Source organism: Polypterus senegalus, chromosome 10 (genome assembly GCF_016835505.1).
Source record: "Polypterus senegalus isolate Bchr_013 chromosome 10, ASM1683550v1, whole genome shotgun sequence".
NCBI lineage: Eukaryota > Metazoa > Chordata > Cladistia > Polypteriformes > Polypteridae > Polypterus > Polypterus senegalus.
In genome coordinates this window covers 150838930-150851960 of record NC_053163.1, presented here as the reverse complement: position 1 = coordinate 150851960, position 13031 = coordinate 150838930, and the positions used below count along the sequence as shown (strand labels likewise).

The window sequence follows — 13031 nt, the reverse complement described above, 5'->3', positions numbered from 1 at the left end:
TATCACCTGGTCCTAAGTATTCAGACCCTTTGCTCAGTATTTAGTAGAAGCACCCTTTTGAGCTAATACAGCCATGAGTCGTCCTGGGAAAGATGCAACAAGTTTTTCACACCTGGATTTGGGGATCCTCTGCCATTCCTCCTTGCAGATCCTCTCCAATTGTCAGGTTGGATGGTAAATGTTTGTGGACAGCCATTTTTAGGTCTCTCCAGAGATGCTCAATTGGGTTTAAGTCAGGGCTCTGGCTGGGCCATTCAAGAACAGTCGCAGAGTTATTGTGAAGCCACTCCTTCGTTATTTTAGCTGTGTGCTTAGGGTCATTGTCTTGTTGGAAGGTAAACCTTCGGCCCAGTCTGAGGTCCTTAGCACTCTGGAGAAGGTTTTTGTTCAGGATATCCCTGTACTTGGCCCCATTCATCTTTCCCTCGATTGCAACCAGTCGTCCTGTCCCTGCAGCTGAAAAACACCCCAACAGCATGATGCTGCCACCGCCATGCTTCACTGTGGGGACTGTATTGGACAAGTGATGAGCAGTGCCTGGTTGTCTCCACACATACCGCTTAGATTTAAGGCAAAAAGTTCTATCTTGGTCTCGTCAGACCAGAGAATCTTATTTCTCACCATCTCGGAGTACTTCAGGTGTCTTTTAGCAAACTCCATGCGGGCTGTCGTGTGTCTTGCACTGAGAAGAGGTTTCCGACAGGCCACTCTGCCATAAAGCCCTGACTGGTGGAGGGCTGCAGTGATGTTTGACTTTCTACAACTTTCTCCCATCTCCTGACTGCAGGAGCTCAGCCAAAGTGATCTTTGGGATCTTCTTTACCTCTCTCAGCAAGGCTCTTCTCCCCCGGTAGCTCAGCTTGGCCGGACGGCCAGCTCCAGGAAGGGTTCTGGTCGTCGCAAACGTCTTCCATTTAAGGATTATGGAGGCCACTGTGCTCTTGGGAACCTTAAGTGCAGCAGACATTTTTTGTAACCTTGGCCAGCTCTGTGCCTTGCCACAATTCTGTCTCTGAGCTCTTCAGGCAGTTCCTTTGACCTCATGATTCTCATTTGCTCTGACATGCATTGTGAGCTGTAAGGTCTTACATAGACAGGTGTGTGGCTTTCCTAATCAAGTCCAATCAGTAGAATCAAACACAGCTGGACTCAAATGAAGGTGATCTCAAGGATGATGAGAAGAAATGGAAATCACCCGAGTTAAATATGAGCGTCACAGCAAAGGGTCTGAATACTTAGGACCATGTGATATTTCAGTTTTTCTTTTTTAATAAATCTGCAACAATTTCAAAAATTCTTTTTTTTTTGTCTGTCAATATGGAGTGCTGTGTGTACATTAATGAGGAAAAAAATTTATTTAAATGATTTTAGCAAATGGCTGCAATATAACAAAGAGTGAAAAATTGAAGGGGGTCTGAATACTTTACGTACCCACTGTAATTTGCATGGCAGTCATCCATCTGTTTGCATTTTACATGTTGTAAGCATGCATTTTTTGCTATAATATTGTTAAATTGATCATTCCGGAAAAATTAGAGTGCATCATAAACAGGAAACACAATTCACATGGGATCAAGTTTATAAATTGAAGATCTGCTGCTCCACTTCATTTATTGGTAGAGAGTGCAGTCAGTAGGAGTTTAAAACAGAATAATACATTTCTGAAAGTATCCACTTCTACAGTATTGGGTCAGTTGTAATCCCTAGGGGCAGCACACAGAACAGCATACATTTTAGGGAAATCGTTAGTAAAATTCTATTCATTTTCCACTTCCTTAGGTTTACTTTTACAGTGGGTATAGAAAAAGAATAACCCGAAATATTCTCATTTTTTTGCTTTACAGCCTTAAATGAAAGCACATACAAAAATATTTCTTCCCAGCTTTACTTACTCAATGCAACCTGCACTCACTTAAATGGATTATTAGGAACACCTGTTCAATTTCTCATTAATGCAATTATCTAATCAACCAATCACATGGCAGTTGCTTCAATGCATTTAGGGGTGTGGTCCTGGTCAAGACAATCTCCTGAAGTCCAAACTGAATGTCAGAATGGGAAAGAAAGGTGATTTAAGCAATTTTGAGCGTGACATGGTTGTTGGTGCCAGACGGGCCGGTCTGAGTATTTCACAATCTGCTCAGTTACTGGGATTTTCATGCACAACCATTTCTAGGGTTTACAAAGAATGGTGTGAAAAGGGTAAAACATCCAGTATGCGGCAGTCCTGTGGGCGAAAATGCCTTGTTGATGCTGGAGGTCAGAGGAGAATGGGCCGACTGATTCAAGCTGATAGAAGAGCAACTTTGATTGAAATAAGCACTCGTTACAACCGAGGTATGCAGCAAAGCATTTGTGAAGCCACAACACGCACAACCTTGAGGCGGATGGGCTACAACAGCAGAAGACCCCACCGGGTACCACTCATCTCCACTACAAATAGGAAAATGAGGCTACAATTTGCACAAGCTCACCAAAATTGGACAGTTGAAGACTGGAAAAATGTTGCCTGGTCTGATGAGTCTCGATTTCTGTTGAGACATTCAAATGGTAGAGTCAGAATTTGGCGTAAACAGCATGAGAACATGGATCCATCATGCCTTGTTACCACTGTGCAGGCTGGTGGTGGTGGTGGTGTAATGGTGTGGGGGATGTTTTCTTGGCACACTTTAGGCCCCTTAATGCCAATTGGGCATCGTTTAAATGCCACGGGCTACCTGAGCATTGTTTCTGACCATGTCCATCCCTTCATGACCACCACGTACCCATCCTCTGATGGCTACTTCCAGCAGGATAATGCACCATGTCACAAAGCTCAAATCATTTCAAATTGGTTTCTTGAACATGACAATGAGTTCACTGTACTAAAATGGCCCCCATAGTCGCCAGATCTCAACCCAATAGAGCATCTTTGGGATGTGGTGGAATGGGAGCTTTGTGCCCTGGATGTGCATCCCACAAATCTCCATCAACTGCAAGATGCTATCCTGTCAATATGGGCCAACATTTCTAAAGAATGCTTTCAGCACCTTGTTGAATCAATGCCACGTAGAATTAAGGCAGTTCTGAAGGCGAAAGGGGGTCAAACGGTGTATTAGTATGGTGTTCCTAATAATCCTTTAGGTGAGTGTATAACATCCAAGTGAAAGATATCACCGCTACAGTTCTGAAAAATTATAAAAATCAAAAACCAGACCTAGTGAGATTAATAAAGGATCAAAACCCCCACACCCCACACCCCCCATGTCAGTGTCGTTTGTTGAACCACCTTTTGCTTTAATGACAGCCTTGAGTCTGTTGGGATACTTCTCTATCAGCTTTGCACATCTAAATTGAGTAGTGTTTGCCTACTGTTCTTTACAGAACTGTTCAAGTTCGGTCAAATTGGATGGTGAGCGTTGGTGGTCTGCTATCTTCAAATCTTTTCACAGATTTTCAGTGGGATTTAGGACTGGGCCACACAAAGACATTCACTTTTTTCTTCTACAGCCACTGTCGTCGTGTTGAAAGCCGAACATTCTGCCCATCTTCAACTTTCTGGCAGAGGGTAGCAGGTTTTCTTCAAGAATTTGATGGTATTTTGCCCCATCCATTTTTCCTTCTACCCTAACGAGAGCCCCAGGCCCTGCGGCAGAGAGACACCCCCACAACAGGATGCTGCCACCTCCATGCTTTACTGTAGGTATGGTGTGTTGTGGATGGTGAGCTGCATTGGTGTACCGTTTGGTATTGAGGCCATATAGTTCGATTTTGTTCTCATCTGACCATAAGATCTTTTTCCACTTGGCATCAGAATTTGCATTCTGGCAAAGCTCAAACGAGCCTTAATGTGGCTTTTTCCTTGCGATCCTCCCATGCAAGCCACAATTGTGGACCGCTTGTGTAATTGTTGTCACATGCATACAATGACCACTCTTTGCCATCAAATCCTGTAACACTTTCAAAGTGGCAATTGGCCTCTTTTACCAGTTTCCTCCTTGCTCTTCCATCCAGTTTGGAGGGATGGCTGGATCCAGGGAGGGTCCTAGTAGTACCAAACATTTGCCACTTCTTTATAATAGACTTTACTGTGCTCCTTGGGATAGAGATAGCCTTTGAGATTTTTTTGTCTCCATCTCCTGCCTTATGTCTGTCCACAACTCTGTCCCTGAGATCTTGTGAAAGTGGCTTGCCACCCACAGAGCCATGTGCATCCCAGATGGGTGGCATATTAGCTAGCCGCATTCAAATTCCCACCCCGCCCTATGCCACTTGTGTTTTGGCAGTAAGGTGCCACAGGTGAGTTGAACAATCAAAGTGGTTAAATTTAGGTGGGAGGTATGTCTTTGATTCACCCTTATAGAGTGACATTTTCTAGGTAGCTTATTTGTTCAATATGGGTCAAGCAGTGAGCGGCAGCTTTCAACTGTGACATGTGATTGACCGCTAGTGACATATGCTTATATCTGAGAGAAGATGCTGAGATAAAATATTAAGAGGGAGGAGGGGTTTTCCTGACCATGGAATACAGTATGAAAAAAGAGCATCTTACTTCACATGAGAGATGAGAGATCGGTACATTTTTGGAAATCTCCTCAAAAGATGAGTTGCTGCATTTGAGAAAAAAAACCAGGGCTAGGACTGTATTTATATATGCATGTATGTATTTTATTTAAATGAAAAACAATCATCCTTACTTTACCGCAACCCAACAGCAGGCTTTTTATGTCTGCTTTTCAATTAGTCTGATTATCATTGTTTGCTTCAGGAGAAAAGTCATTTATGAAACGGCATATAGAACACACATTATCCTGTTCAATGTTCTCTGCCTGCACTGGCCAGTTCAAAGTCTCCCTCCACACTTTTCTCGCTAAACCTTTTTGAGTCAATTCATTCCTGAATCAACACTACCCAGAAACTATGTGTCAAAGCCGAGGGATTTTTCTGAAAAAGAGTATCTTAATAGGCGAATGTTCTCTTTTTCCCCAATGAGAAGCTTGCACTTTATGCGTTTGTTTGTTTGTCTCTCTTTCTCATAGGTCCAATCTGTCGACACTGGAAAGATTTTAGTTCAGTAATCGTTTTTAGTGTACCTTCATTTTTATGAAACTTGTAAAAATTGTCAGACTAATGCAGAAGAATATATAATGAAGAACAAAGGCAAATATCAATTAATAATAAAATTAGCTTAAAAAAAATAATTTTAGTCTTTTTTTAATACTAATTAACAATGAAAAGTTTTTTCGGACATACAGGCGGTCCCTAGGTTACGTACGAGATGGGGACTGTAGGTTTGTAGTTAAGTTGAATTTGTATGTATGTCGGAACAGGTACATTATTTTAATAAATGCTATTGTTGACCGACTGTAAACAAGTGCTCTGCCAATGAATGATGGAGTTTCACCTCTCTCTGACCTTTTTAATATTTCTACTTTATTTTCAGTGGTGATGGTTTTTCTCGTCTTTACTATATCACCTGCACTTGCATCAGATTTGTGTTTCAGAGACATCCTTGAAGGGTGAAGACAAAAGGTTAAGATGAGCTCATCTGCACAGCGCTATACAGTACACGCTATCACAGCAGGAAGGCACCCGTCAACATGTATGATGTACTGACAAGAGACAACTTCCTGCTACATGCATAACAGTACAAGCAGGCGTGCTAATGAGAATGACTTTGGGGGGTGGGGTTGTTTCATCACTTGCCCACCACACTGTCACCTCCTCTACAGTATGCTGCCTACAGCATCAGTTCACCAAGAACGCACATGGTGCGGCCAAAGGTGGCTAGTGAATCGGCCAACCCCAATTCAACAGGCAGCCATCCGAGGCACACTACAATGCTACCCCCGCCACTCTGTTCACCCTCAATAGCCTCCGTTCAGCCACAACTGGGTCCACACTTGCAGCATTACCAGCCGTGTGTGCTGGGTGGGCAGTGAAACGCCCCCCTCCGCTCCATCCAGCCTGCATCCAGTCAGGAGCAGTAGCTGCGGCGGCGTAGTGGGCGGGCAGCGAACCATTGTCCTGCACACGAGTGATAGCTGTGGCCCCAGTGTCTATGGACTATGGGTCACCGCTTGCCACCGGAAGCCGCCCGAGGGATACTACACTGCACGAACAGTGAAATCGCCCCCTCCAGTCAACACTTGCAGCATCCTCAGGCCGAAGATGACGAAGCGACAGTTACTGAGGTGCATGCGTCGCAGCTGTGGCCTTGTTCGTAGGTCGGATGTCCATAACCTGGGGACTACCTGTAGTTGTAAAGGTCAAGAATTTTCATCCTTCCTTAAAGTCAATACAGGAACCGTGAGAATCTCAAAGCAGAACTGATTAGTCTTTACCTTAACCTTGAGTTATTGTGCCTTTTTTTTTTTTTTCCTTGAACTGGAGTTGTATGTAATTTGGTAATACTTCGTTTAATCTGAATTCATATTTAACTGTATAATGTAGAGTGGTGCTGGGCGATATGACGATATATATCGTGGGGACGATTGAAAAGTGTCTATCGTCCTATTTCTCTTCTATCATTTCTATCGTTTCTAATCTAATTTTATCAATTACTAAAGAAAATATTGCATTAAATAGGCTATGACAAATGTATGATAATGTCTTGTCGCTATGCAATGCATACTCTACCCTTTATATAAGTGATAATCAAGAATAAAAATGAACTTTTGAATGTCACTTCAAAATAAAGTTGCAAAAAAAAGTATGCAATGATATTTTTGTCAAACTTTTGAGAGAATAACTGAAAACGTACTTTATTGTGGGTGGTATATCGTGATATATATCTTTATTGTGATATAAAATAATCCATATCGTGATATATGATTTTTCCATATCGCCCAGCACTAATGTAGAGTATGATAATTGGCTCTTGCACTAAAAGAAAAATAATTAATTTAAAAAGCATTTTCCTTGCATAAGAGAATTAAAAGAACACACAGCATATCGGTGAAATCCAGAAATACATTATTAATGATTGGAGATGGAAGAATCCTCTTTACCTTTTAGTTGTTTGTGCTTAATAAAATGTAGTACTTTACCAATTTCAAACTGAACAAATTGTGGGGTTTCATAACATTCAATTCCTGGAGGATCTATTCTATGAAAAAAGGTTGAGAACCCCTCTAGGGTTACATATGTGTGGATTGTCTACTTTAGTTAAGCACTTGCTTTCAGTGGTCTATTATTCAAAGTCATGCTGTGTGACTGCTGTTAGCAGTAACCGAAAATCCAAGATCATGCCCTGCCTTGAAGTATTGGATTTTATATTTATGGGGTTTGGGATAGTAGCTAACCAAATGGTTAAGCATTTTGAGGTACCATGGCTTTTAAAATGAACTTAACAATTTTTTTTATCCAATTTAAATATTTTATTTTAGTCTATCAACATTTTCTCACCCCACCTACTTTTTCATGGTGTTTGTCGTCTGTATGTAATATTCTTGTGTGGCTGCAGCATTGTGTTGTGAACCAAATTCATAAGCTGTGCCGACATAGTTTAAAAACTGAATAGAATCTAAGCATGACATAATTCTTGATTTGTTGAAGTAACCTTCCCTAATTATATTTTTTCTTCAGTTATAGTTACGGAAAAAACAAATATTCTCCTCCGTTATCTTCATCAGCAATGGGACAAAAAGGTAACTAAAAGAACTAAATAAATATGATGTTATTGAATGTGCTTGTTTTTAGTTTTTCATCTTTACTGAAATTGGAGTAATAATGCTAGCAAAACACGCAGATCTACGGTTCTGAAATAAAATGCAAAGAATTGTACAATTGATTATGAAATCTGAACAAGTATGTACCATGTCCTGAGAGATTATTAATAGATGGGCTTACAAGAACTGTGCTTTAAATACAACAAACATTTCTGCCTACCAGGTTGCCGCCACTCAAACATTTTTTGAATTTCCAGAATATGTCGGGTCATAAGCTTTTAATTAAGATCAGGGTTCTAGCCCCAGTAGTTCATGAGAAATCGTGTGGGAGATGGACAGACATTAGTATTTTATCCATCTTAATTAAAGGACAAGTGTCTGTGTACATCTTTGTGCCTGGCCAGTTGCTAGGGGTTAGGAAGAATGTTGAAAAAGGCAAAACATGAAGAAGGGTAGAAAAAAATGAATTTCAAATAAGGGTCCAAAAATAAAGTTGGTTTTATTGGCCTGTTCTGTTGTCGATATTATATAATGACAACAGCACCATTGTACTGACTTTCTTATGCATACTCAAGCCACGTGAATGGACCAAATGGACAACCCATGTATCAAAACATTTGAAATTGATTACTTAGATTTCAACCCATCTTAGTCTGGTAGCTCAACTGATAGTATTTGCAGTCCCCTGCATCATTATTGGCACTCCTGTAAAAGAGGAACATACAAGATTATACAAAAATCTTCTTTGGGAGAATTACCTAAATCTCACACTCAAAAAATTAGAGAAATCCAACCTTTAACTGAAGTAAATTTAGTGTGAAGAATAATAAATTCTTAATTTATTATTATTTTTTTTTTGCAAGTTTGACCCAAGTGTGTTGGAAGTTTCAAGCATTAAGCCATAATTTCCTGTGTTACCTGGGTACAAATATGAGGTGGGACAGACGCCAAATCCCTTTATTCGTTTTTCACCATACAAAAAATAAGGACATACAGTTGGGGAAAAAATGTGTTGATCTTCATGAAATAGCTGTTTTTTTTTAAAAAAAAAAAGCTACTTGCCTATAGTTAGGTCAATAATTAAAAAGTTCAAGTCACCTGGAATGGTTACCAACATAGCTGGACCATGGGATTTTTTTTTTTTCTTTTTCAATAATCATAATCTCCCAGTGTGAGATTATGGTAATTCACCAAAAGTTTAACCTCCAACCAAACCCTAAAATCAACCCTTTTTTATTCATCTTTACACTCCACAATTTCTGACACCATTGGTATCTATAGATTCGTATGCAAGTGTGACATTCTGTGTAGTATGAGAAGATGAAAATCTTTAAAGCAAATGTCATATTACACAACTTTTTTTGTGTTGGATATGTCAGATTTGCTGATTGCAGTCGCTGATCTCATCTCTGCACCATGTCAAATTTAGACAGCTGAAAATTACAGCCCATGTCACTTTTACTGTCAGAGCTGCAGTCTTCCCACACAGTCGTGCTTGCCCCCTTTTCTGACAGCCAGTAACAGCATGCTGTCTAATGGAGCTGGCCCTGTACACAGGGTTACCAGCTGTAGCAAGTTCAGCAGTAATTTCTGCCCTTTATTTCTTTTTTTTCCATTATGTTACGAGATGTAAAATATAAGACATCAGACAAACAAGCTTCCCTGCTGTTTTATGAGGTCTTCAGACCTGTGATGCCTTACAGAGCCAACACTGCAGATAACTACAGATAATCTTCACTTCTATTTGTGAGGTTTATAATGCAAGTGTTTCTTATTCCCTTTCCCTACATTCTATGCATTGTACTTCCTGATGGGCATTCATAGTTTCAGTTTTAGTTGTCATCTCTCCTGCTTTCACAGCCTGTCCTTCCAACTAATAAAATCAAACAGGTTTGATTTTATCCCAACCAACAGTAGCCTAGTTATCCTCATTGGTTGGGTGATGTCACATTAAACGATCATTTCATTTAGCCAAGGTTATGTAAATAAAGTTCAAGACTGAAAATTGCTAGAAATGTCGCCTAATGCGATTTAGCCTTAAGATAATTTAGCAGTTAAAATTGGTTTTCAGTGCTTTATTTCCACAATGGCTGTATGTGCTTTAGAGCAAAAAGTTTTCAAATCCTGTGCATCTTTGAGCGTCTTATTTCTGCTGTAGGACATGCTTTACAGTCCTTGTTTGATTTGATGATTCTTTGAAAATGGATTAGTGCTTCTAAATTTTGTATCACAAGTTAATAAATATGCAAGGTTGATAGATTCTTTAAGTTTGAAAAGCCAGAATAGGCAAATCAATTCACCTCAATGGTGGCTCTTTTTTAGTTAGAAGCCCCTTCGGTTTTGCAGGCCTGAATCTTTCAATGCAGATCTCTTAAATATACAGTCATATAGAAAAAGTTTGGTAACCCCTCTTAATTCTTTGGATTTTTGTTTATCATTGGCTGAGCTTTCAAAGTAGCAACTTCCTTTTAATATATGACATGCCTTATGGAAACAGTAGTATTTCAGCAGTGACATTACGTTTATTGGATTAACAGAAAATATGCATTATAACAAAATTAGACGGGTGCATAAATTTGGGCACCCCAACAGAGATATGACATCAATACTTAGTTGAGCCTCCTTTTGCTCCTTTGAGCCTCTAGACGCTGTCCTCCTATAGCCTTTATAGAGTGTCTGGATTCTGGATGGAGGTATTTCTGACCATTCTTCCATACAAAATCTCTCCAGTTCAGTTCAATTTGATGGCTGGTGAGCATGGACAGCCTGCTTCAAATCATCCCATAGATTTTTGATGATATTCAAGTCAGGGGACTGTGACGGCCATTCCAGAACATTGTACTTCTCCCTCTGCATGAATGCCTTTGTAGATTTCGAACTCTGTTTTTGTTATGTTGGAATACCCAACCCCTGCGTATCTTCAACTTTGTGACTGATACTTAAACATTATCCTGAAGAATTTGTTGATATTGGGTTGAATTCATCTGACCTTCAACTTTAACAAGGGCTCCAGTCCCTGAACTAGCAACACAGACCCACAGTATGATGTAACCTCCGCCATATTTGACAGTAGGTAGCTGTTGTTTTTTTTGGAATGAGATGATGTTCTTCCACCATGCAAAGGGCTTTTTGTTATGACCAAATAACTCAATTTTTGTCTCATCAGTCCAAAGCACTTTGTTCCAAAATGAATCTGGCTTGTCTAAATAAGCATTTGTATACAACAAGCGACTCTGTTTGTGGCGTGAGTGCAGAAAGGGCTTCTTTCTCATCACCCTACCATACAGATGTTCTTTGTGCAAATTGTGCTGAATTGTAGAACGATGTACAGATACACCATCTGCAGCAAGATGTTCTTGCAGGTCTTTGGAGGTGATCTGTGGGTTGTCTGTAACCATTCTCATAATCCTGCGCATATGCTGCTCCTGTATTTTTCTTGGCCTGCCAGACCTGCCGAGTTGGTTTAACAGCAACTGTGCCTGTGGCCTTCCATTTCCTGATTACATTCCTTACTGTTGAAACTGACAGTTTAAACCTCTGAGATCACTTTTTGTAGCCTTCCTCTAAACCAGGAGACTCAACAATCTTTGTTTTCAGGTCTTTTGAGAGTTGCTTTGAGGATCCCATGCTGTCTGTCACTCTTCAGAGGAGAGTCAAAGGGAAGCACAACTTGCAATTGACCTCCTTAAATACCTTTTACCACTCATGATTGGACACACCTGTCTATGAAGTTCAAGGCTTAACAAGCTCATCCAACCAATTTGGTGTTACAAGTAATCAGCATTGAGCAGTGACAGGCATTCAAATCAGCAAAATAAGGGGACCCACATTTTTGCACAGTCAGTTTTTCTCATTTGATTTAATTTCATACAACTAAATACTGCTTCAATAAAAAATCTTTGTTCAGAAAACACCCCAGTACTCAGATGTTCCTAGGAAATGAAAGACATACCACTGTTATCTTTTTCTTGAAAGTAGAGTCAATTATTATGCAGGCTGAGAGGGTTTCCCAAACTTTTTCATATGACTGTATTTTTCTATTTTTTTTTTCTTCTTCTGCCAATCATTTTTTGTAAAGGCGCTCAGCTGAAATTGTATGTATTTTAAAAGTGAATTAATTTCTCTTTCCTATCACATTTATTTGAATTTACCTATGGGATTAGCAAAGTTTGACTAATCTAATCTAATTTCAATCCTGACAGAATGCAGCTAAGAAACGAGAGCAAGATCAAGCCCAAGGAGAAAGTCCAGCACCCCCCAGGAAGATTGCCAGGACAGACAGCCAAGACATGAATGAGGATACTTAAGAACCACAGAACTATGTGCCATGCAGATGAATGGCATAGATGACCAGGATTATTATTATTATTTTTTATTTTTTTCCCTTCATGGTGTAGCTGTTTTCGAGCGCTTCCGTTATTTGTCTGCCTCTGGACAAAAAGGTGGTCAGAATCACTTGTTTTCTCTTCTTCTGCAAGACCCTTCAACTGTGTTGGACTCTTATAACAAGAGGAGAATGCTTGGGAGCTTTTCTACATTGCATGATGGCCCAAAATGTCAGGTTTTTGCGTGTGACAGCAGCAGTGTGCTACTAATTATCAGAAAGCGCATATAAATAATCTGAAAATATTATTTATATGTATGTATAAATTTTTGCTGCAAGTGTATGGGGCTTTCCGATTGCACCCCCTCCAATTATCATTTTTGGGATAATTTTATGACAAATTTAATCAGAGAACACGTTACGCTTGTTTAGGTTATTCTTCATTTCATAATATTTCAACAGGAAAAAGCAGGAAAAAAAAGTTTATGGTTGAAGTGCTTATTTAGGTTTTTTTGGATCTGTAAGTAAATAAGCTTTACCCCACCCAACACATAACATGTAAATTGTTAATGCTATTGTTTCTAATCTCCTGTCCACTCATCTTTAAATGACAGAGATAACGATACAGTTTTATTGCATTGAATATGGTGAATAAACACTTCATTTTCAGAATCAATTATAGAATAAACTAGTCGGGTAAATCCATCACTCATGCTAGAAAAGAGTTTGTAATTACTTCAGTATATCTTAATTATAAAGTAGTTTGCAGTACACTCTGTACTACAGCTGGATGCTTCTCTACTTGCTCTGATTTGATGTCACTTCACGTACCCAAGTCAAAAATATCGTAACATCAGCTGCTTCTAATTAGTGGTGCTAATGAGCTTTATTTTTGTTCAGCAAAATTTAGTAACATTCAATTCTGGTTTGCATAATCCAAACCTACACATATAGGTAGGAGTAGGGCTTTTGCTTTTTTTTCCCCCTCCACCTCCTTTCTGGATAAAAGAAGTGCCACTCAACTTGAGTAGAGGATCATAGTATTTAAAAAATTAAGG

The 13031-nt window shown here is 39.6% G+C and overlaps 1 protein-coding gene across 1 annotated transcript in view; it reads left to right on the top strand.

The window, feature by feature from the left end:
* The window catches only part of dda1 (DET1 and DDB1 associated 1), a 32015-nt gene extending 19212 nt beyond the window's left edge, over window positions 1–12803 (top strand). The window contains exons 4-5 of the mRNA XM_039767064.1: window positions 7567–7628; window positions 11852–12803. Coding sequence (XP_039622998.1) covers window positions 7567–7628; window positions 11852–11956 — 167 coding nt within the window. The 3' untranslated portion in view covers window positions 11957–12803. The remainder of the gene's footprint in view (window positions 1–7566; window positions 7629–11851) is intronic.
* The last annotated feature ends 228 nt before the right edge of the window (window positions 12804–13031 follow it).